The sequence below is a fragment of the Cyrtonyx montezumae genome, unplaced genomic scaffold (genome assembly GCF_038088225.1).
Source record: "Cyrtonyx montezumae isolate F1298 unplaced genomic scaffold, pur_monq_1.0 scaffold_3, whole genome shotgun sequence".
NCBI classification, from domain to species: Eukaryota; Metazoa; Chordata; class Aves; order Galliformes; family Odontophoridae; genus Cyrtonyx; species Cyrtonyx montezumae.
Genome location: NW_027072034.1, coordinates 47,883,024 through 47,904,078, shown reverse-complemented (window position 1 = coordinate 47,904,078; position 21,055 = coordinate 47,883,024). Strand labels below are relative to the sequence as shown.

Below are 21,055 nucleotides of genomic sequence, written 5' to 3'. Positions count from 1 at the left end.
GATGATTTATGAGAAATACGAAGATGAAAGATTCAGAATGAGTACCCTGTTAAAACAAGCTTTGCTGTGTTTTCCAAAAAGATGATTACAAAGAACTGATCACTACATCAGTCTATGACTGAAAGGAAAGAGTCAATAATGGTACACCTGCCTTGAGAAAGGAAGGCTTTACGGGACTAATTTTACGTGGAATACTACAGTATGTGCAATACAAATGGGAAAATATTTGTGTTACTAGCATCAGCATGCTTAATTAATCCCGATTTAAGCCACATTTCTCCCACTACAACCAAATGCTGCTAAAGGGAGGCTCATTAAATCCCCCTTTTTAATTAATATCTTAAAAATTGACTTTTTAAACATCACCATGTGTTTCTAATGTTTTCATTATGCCTGTAACAGAACAAACGAGTACAAAACCTGCTAGAATCAGGATGCTGCCATGGTAACACAGTCTCTCAGCCGATTTTAAGAAACATTTTCAATAACAGAATTTTCATCCATCAACAAAACAAACCCTCCTTTCTTCTGCTCCCCAAGTCCACACACGTTTCATAAACCAGACAGGGGAGCACACAGCAAGAAGAAAGTTACAATAGAAAAATACACCTATTTACACTGTACTGCAATTTAGTTCATGAACATTATTACCCAAGTCAAGAACGACAAGTGAGTGCAGAGCACAGTAATTCTTCAGTGGCCTGGTGTCTCACACTAAGCAATAAAGAACCCCTCCTTCTGCACAGACTTTGAAGATGACTCATTTGTGTGAAGCCTTTCTGCTGAAAGATTTTTATCTCTATGCTGACGTACTGAGTATGGAATAACTGTTTTTACAATTGAATCTGGACCATACTACCTAATACATATCAAGGCGCACTCCAAAAGTCCTTTTTCCTCTATAACGATGTAATACAATGAATACAGTGTAAATCTCAAGCTGAACATCTTACAATCAGAGTCACAAAGGAAGAGACATTTTAATGTGAATACAACTGGTAATCAAGGTACAAGTTTACAGGAAGAACAAGTTTCAGGAAGTCTTTGTAAGCGTCGATGGAAAATTGCTGATCAAAACTGAAACAAAGGCAGATTATAAATCAAGAGAGATTCCACCATTTCTGATTTAAAGAAAAAAAGTTCATATTTGAATGAAGGTCTGTCCCCTAGCACTCATCTCGTTTCATTCAGGAACTTTTTTTTTTTTTTAATGAAAAAGGCACAGCAGCATTTGAAACGTATTACTAAGAGGTGCTGTCAAGTTAGGAATCTTGAAGGAGTCATGTGGAACACACTAGATGAGAGTATTTTTAATAGAAAAAGGAAATCTTCCAAATAATAAACCTTTTCTTGACAAGCTTAAAGACAAAGGACTGCAACAGAAGCAAAACAGAACAAAAAACAAGAACAGAGACAAGAATACAGTCAGTATTAACCCACTTATTGAAGTCCGACTGATAGAATCTCAAGAGACTGTATCAGGTCTCCAGCTGAACAGGAGTACACTGAAAGCATGGCATGCATGTCATGGACTTCCTGTTAAATGCATTTTCACAATCCATAACTTCAACAAAAATTGTTTTCCAAATCTCATATAACTCTGTGCGTTACCTGGAGGTGTTTCTCAAGTGCCAGAATACACAGCATGGCAATGCATGAAGTCAACTCAGATAAACAGAAATTTATACATCAAGGAGAGGCTCTTTAGATTATTTACCTTTTTGGTAATACGACACTAAAAATGCTGCCCATGTACCTGCGTTAACACGGTGTTCATGCAGATATGCTTGTTTGCAAGGATATAACGTCAAGACAAAGAAAAGCAACTTCCTGTTCCAAAGACTAAGTGGTGATAACAGACCCCATTTTATGCTGGTGTGTTTTACCTGTACGGAATTGCTAACAATAAACAATTACTTCAATGGAAAATCTGATCCAGTAGACTGTAGTGAAAGAAAATGCACAAAAGGACATTTAAATAAACACTGCAATTGCTTACCAAAGGCACGGCTCTTGTGGGCTCCAAACTAGGCCTGGGTGCCGTAGAGTACATGTAGTTAAACAATCTGTCTATTTTTCTTAAAGGTACGCCTCCACCTTGATCACTTATCTAAGGAATGAAAAGTAGTTTTCAGCATTATGTTCTGAAGAGACTTGTAGAGCACATGAAAGCGTTACCTAAATTACTTAAAAATATTAATTAACATGAAGCATCAGAGGTCATACAGTACTTAATTTGCTTTTTCAAATTACAAGTCAAAGGATTCTAAGTATAGCAGGTTGCATATGAACTTATGTTTTGGCACTTACCTTAATAGATAGATCTTCTTTCCCCAAAGTGACTAACGTTTTGATCGATGGATATCCTTCTCTTTTACCTTCATGCAATTCCACCGTAGCTCTCATTGAATTCTTAAGTTAAAAGAAAAAAAAAGTGTCTTTGATTATAAATTTACCCTATAGGTTTTGTGTGTCAACCTAGAACCTGGATATATTTTGTTGAGTATCTTGTCCCATGCAAAGAGAGGGAAATCCACATGAAAAGAAATTCAAGGAGTGCTTCCAAGTCCATCAGTTGTTCAGTTAGATTTCTGTACCAGAATTCTATCATACATGCATTTATCTATGACAGAAACTCAGAAAACATGAAGAAATAAAAATTCTTCTGTGCACAATCAAGGTACCATCTAAGAGACAATCATCTAAGAGTCTGTCTCGCATAACATCACTATGGATGGTAGACAGCAAAAGCTATCTTTTTTTCTGACATAGTGGTTACAGTACAGTCTATCATTCTGATTTTATCATACCTATTAAAAAGAATTTCCACTGCCAGTCCATCACAGTTTAACATTACTTATAGCTAGAATTTACTGGTTTCACACTGTTTCACATACTTACAAGCACTATACAAATTCTCATCTGGTCTTTTCTAGAAGTAACATTGCAAATGGCAAAATAAGGAAAGATTTTAAACAAACATACTTGTCTAAATGCCAGAAATCAAAGCCAAAATATGAACATTTAAGAACAATTTCTCTGACCAAATGCAGTTTGTTTCCTTGACTTCTCAAGTACAAGTGCACCATCCACAGACTACTTGTCTTATCTCCAGCACATAGTGTAGTTCTGCTCCATTTTCACTGTTGTTCGAATGCTTTGTGAAACACAGCAGGACAAAGCACATCATTTACACTATTCACAGACACATAGGCAGCTCTTAAAACAGGCAGAAGACATGGATATTTGCAATAAAAAAGCAAGCTTGTAGAAATTGTAAGATGACATACCATCACTGCAAAGATTATCATGAGTTAAATTCCTCAGTTTGAAAAAGCCGAAGAGAGAGGTGGAAAAACAGAGTATTTTTGTATACAAGAGCATAAGAGGTTTTATGAGCTTAATTTTCACCAGACTTTCAAACTCTGCACTGGGATAAGTATGATAAAGGAAAACTGAAATAAAACTTTAGAGCTGTAACTGAAAAAAAATCTTGATTTCAACAGTAATGTGAGTTCACAACCCCCTTCCAAATATTAATAAGCACAACCTACCTTGAATAATTCAAATAACATATGAAACAAGTGAGACGGTACATAGACTACTTGAATAGGCTTGTTTGGTGCTTTGGCTAAAAAAAAAAAAATCAACAAAAAAAGTTATTTTTTTTCCCTGAACAGTACTTCATAGCATTTCTATTTACAGGACTACCATGACACTATAGGGAAAGTCATCTAAGCATGTTTTAATTTTCAAAGTGCAAAATATGATCCATGAAAAATCTGACGCAGAAACATAAATGTCAGCTGCTGTTTTCACTTTCAGTGACACATTCTAATGATTTTTAAAGATGTCAACATCAGCAGACTTTTGGAACATTTATCACTGATTCATCAAGTTTTATTTAGTACCAAATGTATGTTATGAATAACAGCTTCCCCACTTAGGTGGGTTTCTCTTTTCCTAATACATACTATATTTAAACATACTTGCTTCACAAAGATTCTTAAACTAAGAAAAAAATCATTATTTCTAAAAATAAATATTTCCCTTACTGAAAGCACAGAAAATGTAAGGTATCCATAAACTTTCAAGATATAGTTCAAGCTGACAAAATTCTCTTGCTCCAAATCATAACTTGCTCTGTTCACCATTGCCCCTGTTATTAGTATTTCAGTAGAAGTGCACAGCATGGCACAGCTCTGAGCACTAAGTGACTGCATTTAATACGTCCCAGGACAGTTTTAGTGCTCAGTCATTCTGAAAATTCAAATACCTATTGCTGTTGAAGTTACATGGCCACAGCTTTTCAGACTCAGCAACAGTCCACGTGGAAGAAAGGTCTTTAAATCCCTGTTTCCTGAGTGCAGGAAGACATAAATACGCATGCAATGAAATGGCTAGAGCCCATTTCACTCTTTTTAGGCACTGAGGGCTGATAATTTAAAGGTCTACTTCAAATGACAGAGAATGTATGTAGAGTCTCAATTAGGTTATCAATACAAATGATGAACGAAACAATCAATGAACACACCGGCACAGACTGTCTCATCAGTTTCCTAGCATATCAGCTCATACTGATAGTGGGTCTTGCACTTGGATTTATTGAACCTCATGAGATGCACCTGGGCCCCACTGCTCCAGCCTGCCTAGGTGTCTCACAATGTCATCCTGTCCCTTGGGCATGTTAACTGCACCACACAGCTTGGTGTCATCTGCAAATGTACTATAAGTGCACTCAATCTACTGTTGATGCCATTGATGAAGATGTTAAAGAGCACTGATCCCAGTACTGACCCCTGAGGAACAACACTCATCACCGATCTCCATCTGGACATTGAGCCATTGACCACCACTCCCTGGGTATGATCTCACAACCAGCTCCATGTCCATTGAGCAATCCATCCATTAAATCCATACCTTTCCAATTTGGGGAGGATATTAAGGGGGACTGTGTCAAAGACCTTACTGGAATCCAGGTAGATGACATCATTTTCTCTTCCCTTACCCACTGACACAGTTACACCACCACAAAAACGTGACGAAGTTGGTCAGGCAGGACCCACCCTTGGCGAAGCAATGCTGGTTATCCCCTATCACCTCTGTTTCTTCCATGTGCCTTAGCATAACTTGCAGGAGTATCTGCTCTATGATATTCCCAGCATGAGATGAGGCTCACAGGTCAGTAGTTCCCTGAATCATTCTTTCTACCCATTTTAAAAATGAGTAGAATATTGCCTTTTTTCCAGATACATAGGACTTCAGCTGATGGCCAAGACTTTTCACATACCAAGAATGGCTAGGCAGCAATGTCAGCCAACTCCCTCTGGATTTTGAGATGCAATGCAGGACTGTAGAGTTCAAATTGTGTCTTAAAACTACTTAGCAAAGCCAAAGCCACAGATAATAGAAATGATTTTTATTAAATGCATGATTTAAATGAAGTTCTCAATTACCATTGAATTCTTCTACTTCCAGATCAGGAGCCACCAGATAGTATTGTTCACATAACATCTTAGCTGTTTCATAAGCATCTACAAAAAGAGAACACCAATTTTAGAAAAATCACTTAAAAAAGACTAGAAAAGCTCAGCCAGTATCTGAAAGACTACAAGCAGAACACTCATTTTAACTGGTTTGCAAACATGATAACAGTATCCATTCTAATCTCTTTACATCCATAGACTCACTGCCTATTTGTCAAGAAAGTTTGAATCCTATTTAAAACTAAATAATAATAATAATAAATTACTAGAGAAAAGCTATTTTTCATCTCTTTCTTTGCTCATTTGTCATGTCCTAATCACAATTTAGTACTTGTACTTACAGATTCTGATAAAAAAAGAATGACATTGCCACCACAAATTCAGTTTTTTATTAATACAATAAGGTTTACAATTTCAATATCTTCTTAGGGAAAAATTTAAGATTCCTCTTTCTCTCCTGCAGAACTGAAACAAAAAGATCTTGCACAGATTCCAAATTTGCCTCTACGTATTGACAAAATACAGCAAGAAAGTTTGAGTTATTTTATGTTTCAAAGATTTTTTTTTAGTGATTCTAAATATTCACCAGTATCTCCTTTGCAAAAGCACCTCAGCAACAAGCACCAAATGATAGCTTAAAGAGAAATTACAAACTCAAATGTTTGCAACTACACTGCTTAAGTTACCTTAAAGAAAATGGTTTCAGGTAATGATTTTTTCCTCATTATTAGAGTTGGCTACGGGCAAGCACATGAACAGATGGAGTAGTTCTGTAGACAAAGAGTAATTTGCTAAGATACTGTAGCAGGTGCATTTGACCCAGTCCTAGAAGAAATACCTTCTTCCTGTCCAAAGTGGCACTACAAAACAAAATAGTCACTGCCGAGATAAGTAGAACAAGTAAAATCATTAGACCCCAGAAAGAGCTGGTTGTTCATCTCAATTGCTCTCCTTCAAAACATGTTGCCTACAGACAATATATATTTGTACCTGTTACCTGGAAAAACATGTTTCACTTATTCTGACATCTGCAGGGCTGAACACAGCAAATAAAGCTGCCAAGGGTGCTGCTTGAGCTTTAGTGAAATGGAACTAATCATGTTCTTGATCAAATCCCAAGCATGTTTCAAAATCACTCTCCAGTAGGAGTCTTTTGTGTCAAGACAGCCAGTTCCAAAGACCTTCTCTAAAAAGGTCCCATCATTTGCACAACAAAATGTACCTTAGTAAAAAGATCAGAATTACATTTAATATCCAAACTACTGGATTAAATAATATTGGATAATGCATATATATCTGATGGCCTTGTGAATAGTCCTGTACTTAAAATACATAAGGAACAGTTACCATCTTGACTCAGTCAGTCATCAAAAGTTAAAAGTATATGTGTAGCTATTTTGATTGAGGGGCCATCTACATGGAGAAAGGTCTATATTAACACATTTTGAAGAATTTCCACTTCTATGTGGAAGTGAAAATCAGACTTGGATCATGAAAGCAGAAGTTGGATTCCTTATTGCAGGAAAAAAACCCTCAAGGCCTCTAAAAAGAATACCAATAATAGGGCAATAATAAACCTAGATATATCAATAAATGAATATACTGTAGGTACCACCACTGCATGAACCTTAAGAAAATAAAGGGACTGAAAAATTCCATTTAGCCTCCCTAAACGGAACGTAAGACTCATTCATTTTCAACAAGTAGCCACCCTGAAGTGTTTGAGATGAGAAGAAAGGCACTGTCACTCTGTCGTAAAGAATCCAGTACAGTGTCTGAATGCAGTCTTAAAGTTACCCTTCTTCTAAAAGCCACCCATGTCTTTGGCAGAGGTCTACGACTTCAAAATAGACAATGTCAAAAGGTTCAAAGTATTCCTCATGTTATGGTTTGAGATACAACAGGAGTGAAGGATCCATTGGTACTTATATCAGCTCGAGGAACAAGTCCAGAACTGCTCTCAGCTCAAAAGCATAAAAAAAAGTAATTCTGTAGGACAGTCAGCAAGATAGTGACCCACCTCAGGCATTTAAAGATGCTACACCTGGTGGGACTGCTTGAAGCAAGAAATTGTCATGCAAATCATTTATTTCAGGTTTGAAGGGTATACAGAGCCTGTTGCTGACACATACTGTGCTGAAGTCACATCTTAATTGTCAAATTACTCCACATACCACCACCAATGCATTAAATCATTTTAGAGCTAGCATAGTATACAAAATGTACGTTAACCCCTTGACCACCTTCAAAATGAAACAGCCTTAATTACTTTGACTCAGGCTCATCCTCTAAGGACATTTTATTTCTTTGAAAGACAACAGTGGGTACTGTTTATGATGCCCTGATTTTGTTAAAGGACGTTGTTTCATCTACATCTATGTTTATCTACTGTAGCTACTAGCTTGAAAACTGGATAGAACACCAGTACTACACACTCCACCATCCACAACGGATTGCAATGATGAATTTCATGATAAAATAGATCCAAACACTGCTATTAGAAGGAGCACTGAAATAAACAAGCCTGTACCATACAACGCCAAGGTCGAAGTGGAATAAGATCAATCAAATGAAAACAGAGCTGCTGGAAAACAGCCACCTTAGAGCCAAAGAGCTAGAAGATGAGAAGCCCTGCTAACACTAAACATCATCTACATTATAAAGCAAGCTATCATGCAGGCCAAATTCTAACAAAGTTCTCTCTCTTAGCTGAAAGCTTACAGAAAGCAGAGGGAAGAAGCACATTCTTCTCCTCTAGTAACTGCATAAACAGCAGTGAAGGACAGAGGGAGGAATTCATTCCTACTTCAAAAACTGTACTTGTAAACAGATACATCCAACAGCATGTCTCTTCAATAGGCCAATTCCTGTCAGGAGACAGCACTGCCTCATGCATATTTACTAATGTTCTGAAAGCATGTGAACATTCATAACATGAACATGTCTCTGTTACGAGAGAGAATGGGATGAGATGTGGTAAAATGCACATGCTTCATCACTGGAACATCCACACATCTAAAAACACTGTACTTAAAGGCTTAAGAAATAAACCAGAAAATTGCACTTTTTCTCAAATTTCTTCCCTACCAGCTTTAAATAAAAATAATAGTACCTTAGAACACATTTCTAAGTATTTGGGGGGGGGGGGGAATGTATAATTTTAACACAGCATTTACGTACTTAATCTTTTATTAAAAAGGACAGACTAAAGTTAAAACAAAAATTCATGTCTCCCTAGTTCTGTTCATGTATCAGAAGTTTCACCATTTTTAGTTAAGGAGACTTTAGAAATTCTCATTTAGCCTATGACTTTATAGTAAGCAACTGCAAAACTTCTGTTTCTTGTTTTTGTCTTTGGTTTTAATTTATTAAATCAAAGTAAATCATCTTCAGTCTTTTGTATCAGAATAGTATATTTATTCGTATTCTAAACTGTGGACTTTTTAATCAACAAAATTATCAGCTTAGTTTCCTTACCTTTAACCACCTCTGCCACATTACAATTAGGATCAATACTTCCAATATGTTTGGGATGAGCAGGATTAATGTCTCCTCCAAAAAGAAGCGCTGAAAGGAAAAACAAACGATAGTAAGTTGACTTTACACTTGAGATAGCATAGCAAGTCAAATTCTGACAATAACCCATTCTGTGTAAAGATACTGCAGCAAACTGCCAGGAACCCTGTTGAAGACAACTCTCAGCAGTGCGATTTCCCCACTCCCTCTTTCACACAAGGTCTGGCACTCACCAGACCCTTTACTGAGAGCTTAACTCTCAAAGAAGCAAAAAGATTTTAAGCTTTTTTGCAAAAGTGACTTTCTGCTGCTTTAGCAAATTAAGCAGTTCTGATAGAGAACCAGAGGCAGTATGAGGTAAGCAAAAGATATGAAAGCTTTTCCTATTCCAGAAATGGTGAGGTAATATGCTGGCACAATGCTCCTTGCAGAACCACACCATAATAAACAGCATCAATAAAGAAACTACATAAATGCAGAGTTATCTCACAGAATGCTTTGACACATGAAAGTTACTCGTACACACACGGCATGGCACATGCTAGTCATATAGAAGGTTACTGGAAAGACACACAAGGTATGTAATACCTCACAGAGCACTACTCTGCTTTTGCTCCCCATCATCTGTGGTGCACTCACACACTAATAGCACATAAAAGCTGAATACTGGGCAGACAGAGGAACTCTTAGAGGTAAAAGGTACAAGATACACTCAGATATCACATGCTTGACTTTAACTTTACACTCATCACTCTCTGCATACTTGTACTTAATGGTTAATAGGAGCTGTGCAAGTAACTCCTTTCACTCTATAATACAAGTATAAAAAGTTTATGAGTAACAACATAAAAGAATGAAACAGAACCCAGTTGCAAAAGATGACTAATTCTAATATTTATACTTAAACAGAGAGTAGGAAGAAGAGGGAGACAAGGGTCATAATTTAAACCTGGCATCAGAAATACTCAACTAGTATTAGTAAAAAAGGCAACAAAGTCAGATAACTTGATGAAAAAGTAAAAAAGATGCACACAGGGCACAACCTATTCAAAATTGGCATCCTTATATCTGATTATGAAATTAAACACCAATACTACAAACTATGTTGATAGATTTCTGAGCAGAAAGATCTAAAAACACTCCATGCAAGCTGTCTGTACCAACAAGATTGAAAACTGACAGCCACACTGACAACTGACCCCAGTTCTGGAAAAAAGCATGCTGGTGTTTTGGATTCATTTCTGATAGCTGCGAAATACCAAGTTAATCAGTCGTCAATACAACTTCACCATAATTAGCACAGAACATTAAGAATTAGTCATGTTTGAAAAACACTCAAACAAAAGAAATGGCTTCAGGCTTACAAGCAATAACTAAAGCTCTTGAGGATGAAATAAGCAAGTACTTACTGTGTTGGTTAATAAGCATACGGAAGGAGATGCGGTTGGTGTAGAATCTATCTAGAAAATACTGGATGTTACTGCTAACAAATGGGTCAAAGCCATATTTTTCCTTGTATTCAATCACCCCTTGAGCCATGGTTGGAACCACATCATTGTGTCTGTTCCTGACTTTAATTAAAACATCTAAAAAGCTAGAGGAAACAAAATTAGAAACAGATTGTTAAACATATAATTGAACTATCTCTCATTTCTGCTTTCAACTCTCCACAGCATAACCATTTTATCTATTTACTATCCCACCCAGTAAGTACCCAAACAAGCCTATTTAAAGGGAAATCTTACATCAAGGTGTTACTCACAAGATCTGTGAAACTTTTATCACCTCAATTTGAGTCATTCCTCCCCAAAACATTCCTTTAAAATAAGCATCCTCACTGTTAACTGAGAACAGAAGTTTTCCTTATGGATCACAGTCATATGCAACACAGTAACTCACCCTCTGCAAGTAACAGTTGCAGGTAGATTGGGAAGGAAATTCAGACAAAACAACTGCCCTTCATAGTTTCTGTCAAGTTGTACACTTTGCACTTTCTTCCCAACGCTTCACTCCATGCAACATAATTTTAGAACACATTTCTTTACCTGGCATCTATTCTGAAGTTTGAATGCTGGGATAAGTAATTCTTGTCTGTGTCAGTTTCATTTTACACCACTGGATGGCAGAACACATACAACAGTGTTCAGACAGCCCCTTCTCCCTCTGGCAGGTTGGGGGAAGTTTGAGGATATCTCTCGCATTGTTTTTAACAAGCACTCCTCTCAGAACAGCTTGGAGAATTATTTTTTTTTATCTCTTGCAAGGCAGCTGAACACCTACCAGTTTCAAAGTGCTCCTCCTTTTTATTCCACATGTAAACTCATGCATACTTCACATATTAAAGTACTTTCTAAAGCCTAGGCACAGAAAATCAGTGCTACGCCGTGCTGCATTCTCTAATACTACATATTAGCACCATAATGATTGCATAACTTTGTTATAAAAAGCCTGAAATGTAGCTTTTCAAAGAAAGGAAATTTGCTGTGCTATGTCTACATTTGCACATTCAACTTTTGTTTTTTAAAAAGCTAACTATAAAGCATTCAGTAGCTTTATACCAAACAAAGAGAAGAAATGTATTAATTATTTGTATCAAAATTAAAATATGCACCAAGGAAGGAAGACTAAAGTCCCCAAAAGTAAAAAAAAATATATCAGCTAGTCAACTTGTCTAATGCAGATGTAAAGCAGATGCTTCCTTCCTTTTCATAACCAGGCAGCTGTGACAATTATTTGACAGTAAGCCATACTACTCTTAACTAGTGAGTGATTTACTTTTAAAATGATTTCTCCCACTGTACACTACCAGCTCCAAAGGAATGGAAGATTAACTTTAATAGCTATTTCATCATCCTTGGTCTGATCATCACATTCTGCCCATATTTTAACAAAAAAATTAGTAGTCTTTATACACTATTTTGTTGCATACAAAAGGAAAAGTCTTAATTGCATAATTTCCTAGATTGAAGACTTTCACATGGCTGTTCCCTATTATTTGCCAATCTTTCTGACTTAACAGCTTGAAATGTACTGTTTGATATCTTTATTGATGACCTGGATGAGGGGATTGACTGCACCCTCAGTAAGTTTGCAGATGACACCAAGGCGGCAGGAAGTGTCAAACTGCCTGGGGATAGGAAGGCCCTACACAAGGATCTGCACAGGCTGGGTAGCTGGGACAAGGAAAATGGGATGAAGTTCAACAAGGCCAAGTGCCAGGTCCTGCACTTCAGCCACAACAACCCCATGCAATGCTACAGGCTTGGGGCAGAGGCTGCAAGACTGTGTGAAGGAAACAGACCTAGGGGTGTTGGTTGATGCTCGCTGAACATGAGCCAGCAAAGTGCCCAAATGGCCAAGAAGGCCAATGGCATCCTGGCTTTTATCAGAAATAGTGTTGACAACAGGAACAGGGAGGCTATTGTGCCCCTGTACTCAGCTCTAATGAGGCCACACCTCAAGTGCTGTGTTCAATTTTGGGGCCCTCCCTTTAAAAAGGACACGGAGGCCCTGAAGTGTGTTCAGAGAAGGGCAACAGAGCTGTGAGAGGTCTGAAGCACAAGTCTTATGGGTGCAGTTCAGGGAATTGGGATTGTTCAGTCTGGAGAAGAGGATGCTTATCCCCTTATAAGGGGAGACCTTATCACTCCCTAAAACTGCCTGAAAAGAGGTTGTGGGGAAGTGAGGGTCAGCCTCCCCTCCCACATAACTGACAATAGGACAAGAGGAAATGGCCCCAAGTTGCGCTGTGGAGATTCAGGTTAGATGTTAGGAAATACTTCTCTGAAAGAGTGGTCAGGTGCTGGAACAGGCTGCCCAGGGAGGTGGTGGAGTGACTGTCACTGGAAATATTCAAAAAAATGTTTACATGTTATACTAAGTGACATGGTTTAGTGGGAAACATCGCTGGTAGTTGGACAGTTGGACTGGATGATCTTGGAAGTATTTCCCAACCTTGGTGATTCTATGATTCTGTGAAATAGTTTAAAAAGTTTGAAAACCCTTTTTTAATTCCCAGTCTTGTGAGATTTGTAACCACTGAGCTTTCCAGACAAGACTAGTGCCTTGCTGTTGTCATCATGCTTCCTCTGTGTTAGAGCAACAAAACCGGCATAAAGCCACAATAAGAAAAACAGTTACAGTGATATCTAAAAGACAGCAACTGACAGCACCCACTACTAAGTGCTACTGACAAATAGCTTTGCTTCTTATTTTTAAGTAGTTCCACTACCCACAGTATGATGCTTACATGCTCCACGAGGACAAATCAGTCACTGACATCCTGCTACTGAAGAGTTCAAATGCACTGTGTGTGCGTGAAGGGCAAAGCAAGGGCCAGGATGTTTACTTGTTACAGATCAACACATCACAGCTGAAATTCAGAGTGTGAATGCGTATAGTAAAAGAAATTTTCACTACTGCAACGATCCTATTCTATATAGCAGAGTTCATTGAAGCCCTTCCATCAAGCAGATGCTTTAAAGGACCAAACATATCAAACTATGCACGCATATTCCAAGGCAGCAGAGCAGAAATTGTCACACATTTTGTTCATTGTATCACTCATTTCCTGTCCTGCACACATCTGGAAGGCATTTAAAGCTTTCACTGTACCCACAAATCATAGGAGACCACATAAGGAAAATTTTAAACTGCTTACAGGGATTGCTTGAGAAAAATCAACGGCAGAATAGCTCTGGAAGTTTTATTTAGCAACAAATCTTTGGAAAAATTCAGTGTGCTGCATTTTAAATAAATGGTGTAAATAAATTCTCCGTTGTTGTATAAATACTACAGTGAATAAACAATACAGTTGGTTTGACAGATGAGAAAATACTAATAAGAAGATAATAGTCAGCATTACTGGCTTCTATATTAACCAAAGGAACATTTGTTACCATAGCTATTAAATTAAGTTTAGAAACTTGACAATTTTCAAAGTGCAAAACACTGAGTGAAGCAGCATGCCATATGGCTCTAACAAAATGGGATGTTCTTATTCTAATCTACTGCAGCATTGATTTATTTAAAATTGATAACAGAGGAACTACTTTAATCTTTAGGCAGCAGAAAGGAAAGTTATTTTTGTTGACTAAGTTTCTTTTGTATGCATTATCTGTAGACATACTCACACTGAATTATTTAATTTACCATCAGTTTTAGGAGACTTTCTCTGACATGCTCCCATCACAGTGGGAGGAAAAAAAAAAATCAGCAAAGCAGCCCACAGGTGTGCAGCATTTCCTGAATGCCTGTAATGAACATCCCTTTTTACAAGCCTTCACTGTATGAAAAGCAACTTCTGCCTCTGTTTATCTGAATGCTCACTGACACAATGGAAAGTTTCCAAACACTTCTGCCAGTTTATATCCTCTCCTGAATGGAAACACTATATTAATGCTTTTGCAATCACATTATATGACAAAACTGTAGAAAGGCTTCCCACTTGAAGCTGGAGGAAAGAAGTTTGTGACACCAAAACCAAAGTAACCCAAGCTTTCCCTGTATGCCCATACTACTGGCAGCAACAGCAGTCTGCCAACACTGCAGCATGTCTTCATCCAGTCCAGTAACCAACAGAACCTAGTAAAGAAACTGAGGCACCTCTGAACCACCGTAACACAGAAATCCTGCAACAGAAAAATGTCTTTGAAATACTTTTCCTGTGTTTGCAAAAGTAACACTCATCCTTCCTCATATTTATACACTAACCACAGAGAAGCTGGGTCACTCTGGTAAGCAACTTATCTAGCATTAGCATGAGTTTAGTTTCATTTGCATCTGTTTTCCTCTTCTGTCATGTTGGTGCTTCCAACTTTGTAGGCCTTGTGGTGCAAGAGTTTAGGGTCTGATGAGGATGAAAGAGAGCTATTTCTCCATTACAACAATTTCCCAACTCACTTCATTGCACTGCTTCACAGACAGTGCCTGGATAACATCTACAGTTCTGTAACACTGACAGGTAAAGTGGTTTTCTCAGAAAGAGACCCTGGACTCTTAGAATACCGTAAGCCAGAGGACAGTATTACATTCAACTATCTGTCATGCCACCATTTAGAACAGCATTAATTGAAGATCTACTGCCAACACTGACTCTTCACACACCTCACTCTCCAAAGCCACGTAATGCGGTCCAGTGGCTGGCTGTCACACACACATGCACAAAATCACATTACTGCAAGAGGTCAAAACTCTCAGTCTCAAATTGATTATGTGCTTGAAATCATTCCTGAAGACCCTGGAGACATGGAGCCCAACTCAACTCTGATCAATTAAAGGTAAAGTGATACATCCATGCATTTACTAAGGAGCATCAGAAAGCCAAAAAGCCATGGGGCAGTTGGAAAGAAAATAGAACACAGTTTGTAGGACTGCCTCATGCAAACCAAAGAAGGCACCACTGCTCTGTTCCATCCAAAATGAGTTTGTTCCTGCTCTAACATTCTCAGTGATCACTGCTGAAGTGGCAAAAACACATGTAATTAGCAGCTCTGGGTCACTTTAAAAACATAGTCTGGTAGATGTGCACACTACAGCATCAAAGTTCATTTCTCAAGACTGGGACATGTATTTGATTTTCACTTAAAAAAAACAACTCAATTTTCTGGCTGTAGAAATGTTACTACTATAAAAAAACATCTAACCCAAACTTCACAAAGCAATAATTATGTGTAAGCTAAATATCTGTATTCTAAAAGTTCACAGAACATTGACAGTCAAGCCATTTAGTAATTGGAAATCAGAGACCTAACGGGCCCGTGAGGCATCTATCCCTGAATACAACGTTGCTGATAACACTACAATATTTATTCTGCTGTAAGGCACACAAGAGAAAAAAAAAGGAACTGCAATCAGATCCTTAAAGACTGTGGATATCAAGCCTATTTAAAAAAACACTTCAGCTCCTTTTACTCTCTCATGCAATTGTTACCTTGCTAAGTGGTAGCAGAAACTTAAGCCTACCTCAGCTGACTCAGATGACCAGGGTGCTCACTCCATTTCCAAAAATTTGTTCCTCTAAAAGTCTTAATGTTACTGGTTTGGTTTGTTGTTGGTTTTTTTTGGCAGCTTGAGGCTGATACCAAATTCAGCTCCAAAAAGAAGCTGCTAGGGTGTTAGTGAGCCAGAACTACTTTCATTCAGGCAAATCTCACATTTTGTTATAGTAATTTAGCTAAAGGAAGAAGAGGTGGAGCCCATCATGGAATGTGTAAGTGATTCAGTACCACATAGGACATTACAAAGGGCAGTAATATGATTCTACCTTACAATTAAGGTCACTGTTATCCTATAGTACAATAAAAAACCAAAACATCTTAATATAAATTGCCATGAGGAAATAAATTACTCACTCATCCAGAACATGAGGATCCTCAGGACTTTTATTTTCATATTCTAAAAGCTCAAGGAAACTCTGCATGTACCTGAAACAAGCAAAGACGATAAAGTAAGAGTTAAAATAATTAAACCTAAATACTTCTGAATTTTCACTTAAGTCTTCAGGCCATGCAATCTTATCTAAAATAAGAGGAGTATAGCACATCTGTCCACAAAGGCTGCAATCTGTGAAGAGAGAGAAACAAAGCAAACAAAATACATTATTTTGAGTTAAAAGTTATGTTGAATTAAAAACTACATTCCATGATCCTGCAGTCTACAATTCAGGAAAAAAAAAAAAAACGTTTTACTTTAGACATTCAGTGAAAACCAAATAACTATGGAGGAACCGTACAGGTTCCAAAAACTCAACACCAATACTGCTGGCCTGCTTTGTAGAAAAACCACCTCAACATTGCCACTCCACAATATCTGTCCTGAGAGCAAAGCATCACTCCCTGGAGCAGATGCACTTCACAATACAGATGTAGCTTTATAGACTAAAGAACTGGGAACTGTTTCTTGAAGCAAATCACACAAGGTATCAATCACATGCATAAAGAATAGGGTTTCAACATTATCAGAAGGAGCAGCCACTCCTCTCCTTTTTCGCTTTCCCTTCATTCTCAGGAAAGTTCCATCACTAACCAGACATTTGAGTAAAATATTGTAACTTGCTGCAATTCCAGAACAGTCAGACAGATTGGTGGGCTTTATTTCTATTTACTTGTTCCAGTACACAAAAATATCTCAAAGAAAGGTCCAACTAGCTAAAGCTAGTGTAAGAAAGAATAACCATAAAGGGTAATTAACAAGGCTACGGAACTTCACCTGACACTTTCAAGTTGTAGCCGTGTTTAATACAGCATTGCTGTCCACATTTGGGATGCCCTGTCCCTAGAGACTTTCAAGGCAAGGCAGGATAAGACTCCACGCAACCTGATCTAGCTGTGGTGCCCCTGCTCATGGCAGGGGAGTTGGATTAGATGGCCTTCACAGGTCCCTTCCAACCCTATGGATTCTATGACTCCGTAACCCCCTCCAGAACCATGTACTGCTACTCCATTTCTCATTTCAGTTTCAGTCATTGCAAAATAATGACATTGGTATGCTGAAAGCTTTCTTTTTTACCTTTTTGTTGGATATTCTGCTTAATTTAAATCTGGATCAGTATCTCAGTTTAAATCTGTTGGTAGACCTAAAATAAAGGAAGCATTTGATGCACACAGCTGAAAGCAGGCTGTTGGCAGGACCTGGCCAGGACTACTTACTTCGGTAGCTGTGCACCCCCTATCTCTAAATCAGAATCTTACTCATGAATGCCTCAGTTTAGCAACCATCTTAGGGCATCACTGATGGGGAAAGAAACAAGTTTTATTCAGTGAACAGTACACAGAGTTATTCCAAAATAAGTGTCAAATTACAATGCCAAACATTGAAGAGAATCTCATCAGAACAAACATAACACAACTACAGCCCATCAGAAAGCCAGCTTCACCAATCTACAGGACAGAGACAGGAGATACAGATTACTGGATATTCCAGGAAAAGCAACCACAAACCTTTCAGAGGTCATCATCATATTTATGGCAAAAACAGGTTAGAAGCAATAATATTTTTAAGAATCACAGAAGGGCTTGGGTTGGAAGGGACCTCAAGGACCCCCATCTCCAACCTGTGCTGGATACTGGAGCACAAATACTCTTTTGAATATCCACTTGTGGACAATGACTACTATAGTGTTGCAGAAACCTATACACAGAGGACAGAAAGTGCAGCTGAGGTTACATGGGACTGGAGCCACAATCCTGTAAGGACAGGCTGAGAGAGTTGAGACTGTTCAGCCTGGAGAAGAGGAGGCATGTAGGGGAGAATCACATCATTGTCTATAACTTCCTGAAGGGAGGGTGCAAAAAGAACAGAGCCAGACTCTTCTCAGTGGTGCACAGCATCAGGACCAGAGGCAACGGGCATAAACTAAAAGACAAGAGGTTCCCTCCAAACACCAAGTAGCACTTTTGTGCTGTGAGTGATGGAATCCTGACACAGGCTGCCCAGAAGCTGTGGTGGTTTCCTCCTTGGAGATCTCCAAAAGCTGCCTGGACAAGGGCCTGGACACCCTGCTCAGGCAGGGATTGGATTACACGGCCTCCAGAGGGTTGCCTCCCATCTCAGCCTTTCTGTGACAAAGTTATCAGGCAGAACAGTATTAGGAAGTGAAAGTTTGTCCATGGAAGACACATAAAACTTCCAAAACAGTCCAGGACTACTCAAATGGAGGTGATCCTAGGCTAAAATAAAAATTTCTACCACATGGAATAGTATTTTCAACATGTTCAGCACAGTTATACTAGCTCCTGTCACACTGCTTATTTTTGTTTTACTACAACCTTCACAAATAACTACAGAAATCCCTCAAATGTTGTTTCTCTATTCCAAGTCTAAGAAGTACTTGATGTCACAAATACAGCTTATTTTAAAAGTTGTCCTTCTATAATGCTAGAAGAGTATCAATTCAGAACCACCACCACAACATACATATTCAATTCACAACCCACTGGAGATGTGTTCCTGAAAAGTGCAATACTTTCTGATTTGAAAGATATTAAAGTAGTTCTACTGACACAGGGACAGAAAAGTATATATTATATGGATGATAAAGAGGCAGGGGAGGAACTATCAAGACTGAGAGCTGGAGGAGGGATTGGGTTTCTGAGAGAGTGAATGAAAACTAACTTCCTTGGAGAATGCGTCCTCACATGCACTCTCCTATTATTAATTCTCATGGGAGAATAACTGCATTACTTTCAGAACTCACTGCTTTGTCTGTGAGACTTCACAAGTAACAAAAGTATGAGAACCCTCATTTGCTAGAGGGAATGGCCTCAAGTTACACCAGGGGAGATTCAGGTTGGACATTAGGAAATATTTATTCTCCAAGAGAGGGGTCAGGTGCTGGAACAGCTTGCCCAGGGAGGTGGTGGAGTCACTGTTCCTGGAAATGTTCAAGAAGCGTTTAGGTGTTGCTCTGTGGGACATGGTTCAGTGGGAAATATTGGTGGAAGATCTTAGAGGTCTTTTCCAACCTTGATGATTCTAGGAGTCTATGATTTCTTTGAAGAAGAACGTTTTCTTCAACATCACCTTCCTCATATGAATCAAGATCAATCACACTAAACACAGATAAAGGATAAAAAAGGTACAATTATTACAGTTAGCAAAACAGGTTAAAGTACCTCCAAAATGAAAGACGGAGAGAATGGCAAATGAGGCAACAACAATTCTAGGCAGAAGTTCCATGCAGCCAAACCTTTCAGAAGATCAGCTTCCAACTCCTTGCCAGACTAGGCAACCTCACACAGAAGGAATGCCTGACACACATTCTTGTGTCCAGTTTTCCCAGAGATTTAGCAAATACAAGACTTTCTGCTACCTTCTTCATCCACCGTTATCTTGATGATCAGAATGCATCTAAAGGCTGGTCTGACAACCCATGATTGTCTCAAACAGGAAACTGATTTGCAAGTATACAGAGAAAAAGAGCAATATTTATGTGGTGCCCTTTTCTTGTAAATACACGTAGGAATAAAGAGAACAGTATATCTTAACTCAGACAAGATCACCAAGATTGTCAGAATAGACTAGTTCCCTGCTGATAGATCACAGCCCATAGCAAACAAGAAAGCTAGGACCACCCTATATAGTTAAATACTTGCTCTCTTAAATTTCTGTGTACATGTGTGGTAAAAGGGAACAGGTAAAATATTTAATTCTATACAGAAAAGCGATTTAACCAGAAAATAGCTGCCTCATTTCTTGGAAGGAGTCATCTTCTGTTTCTTGAATATAGGTTGATCTCTTGGCATTCCATGACCGTGTCTAAATTAGCATCTAAATTTAAGCCAGAAGTACAGTTTTGAAAATGAATTCCCCAATAATCCTCCCTTAAATCCACACTGCTTAGATCTACAAAGTGGTTTTGGCACTAAAAATCAAGTTTTTTCTGAGAAGAAACTAAACTAGAAGCTTTTACAGATGAGCAAAAAAGTGTCAAAGACAATATAGCTATCATGATCTGAATCAATTAATGTGTCAGACTGCTATGAAGCCTTCCAGCACAGGTATAGCACAATATATGCAAAAAGACAGACTGAACTGCCATAAGGACCCTTCGCATTGTAAAGTGTTTCTTATGTGCTAGAAAGGCCCAAATGCTGCATCAGTAAATTTGTCAACAACCACCTCTTCCCTTCTTATGCTTCCCTCTCTCATCCCTTCAAATCTTCTTCCTGTTCTGAAATTCTTTCCCTTCCTGCTTCCATCTATGCTCCCACCCACATTGCCTTACGTTTCTCTTCCTTGCCCTCTCTATTTTCCTCTCACCCCCAGTATTGGCTTTTTTTGTAAAAGCAACAACAGTTTTTTCTGCCTCCCAGAATAACCTAGAGCTTCAATTCAACTGTGCAACAAAAAATCAAAGAATCTTCTAGGCTGGAGACCACCTAGTCCAACCCTCCAGTCAAGCATGGCCAGTTAGAGCAGACTGTCCTAGACAAAGCCCATTTGTGTTTTGAATATCCACATAGAGACATTCCACACCCTCTCTGGGTAACCTTGTAGTGTCTGATCACCCCTGCTGTATCAAGTATTTTCTTCCTTATGTTCAGATGGAATTC

At 38.4% G+C, this 21,055-nt stretch overlaps 1 protein-coding gene across 1 annotated transcript in view; it reads right to left on the bottom strand.

Annotated features, from left to right (window-relative positions):
* Positions 1-21,055, bottom strand: part of PDK3 (pyruvate dehydrogenase kinase 3) — a 49,427-nt gene that overhangs the window by 5,208 nt on the left and 23,164 nt on the right. Inside the window, exons 3-9 of the mRNA XM_065741499.1 lie at positions 16,355-16,426; positions 10,412-10,596; positions 8,964-9,053; positions 5,457-5,534; positions 3,555-3,631; positions 2,311-2,412; positions 2,000-2,110 (exon numbers count right to left, since the gene is read on the bottom strand). Of these exons, the coding sequence (XP_065597571.1) occupies positions 2,000-2,110; positions 2,311-2,412; positions 3,555-3,631; positions 5,457-5,534; positions 8,964-9,053; positions 10,412-10,596; positions 16,355-16,426 (715 nt within the window). The remainder of the gene's footprint in view (positions 1-1,999; positions 2,111-2,310; positions 2,413-3,554; positions 3,632-5,456; positions 5,535-8,963; positions 9,054-10,411; positions 10,597-16,354; positions 16,427-21,055) is intronic.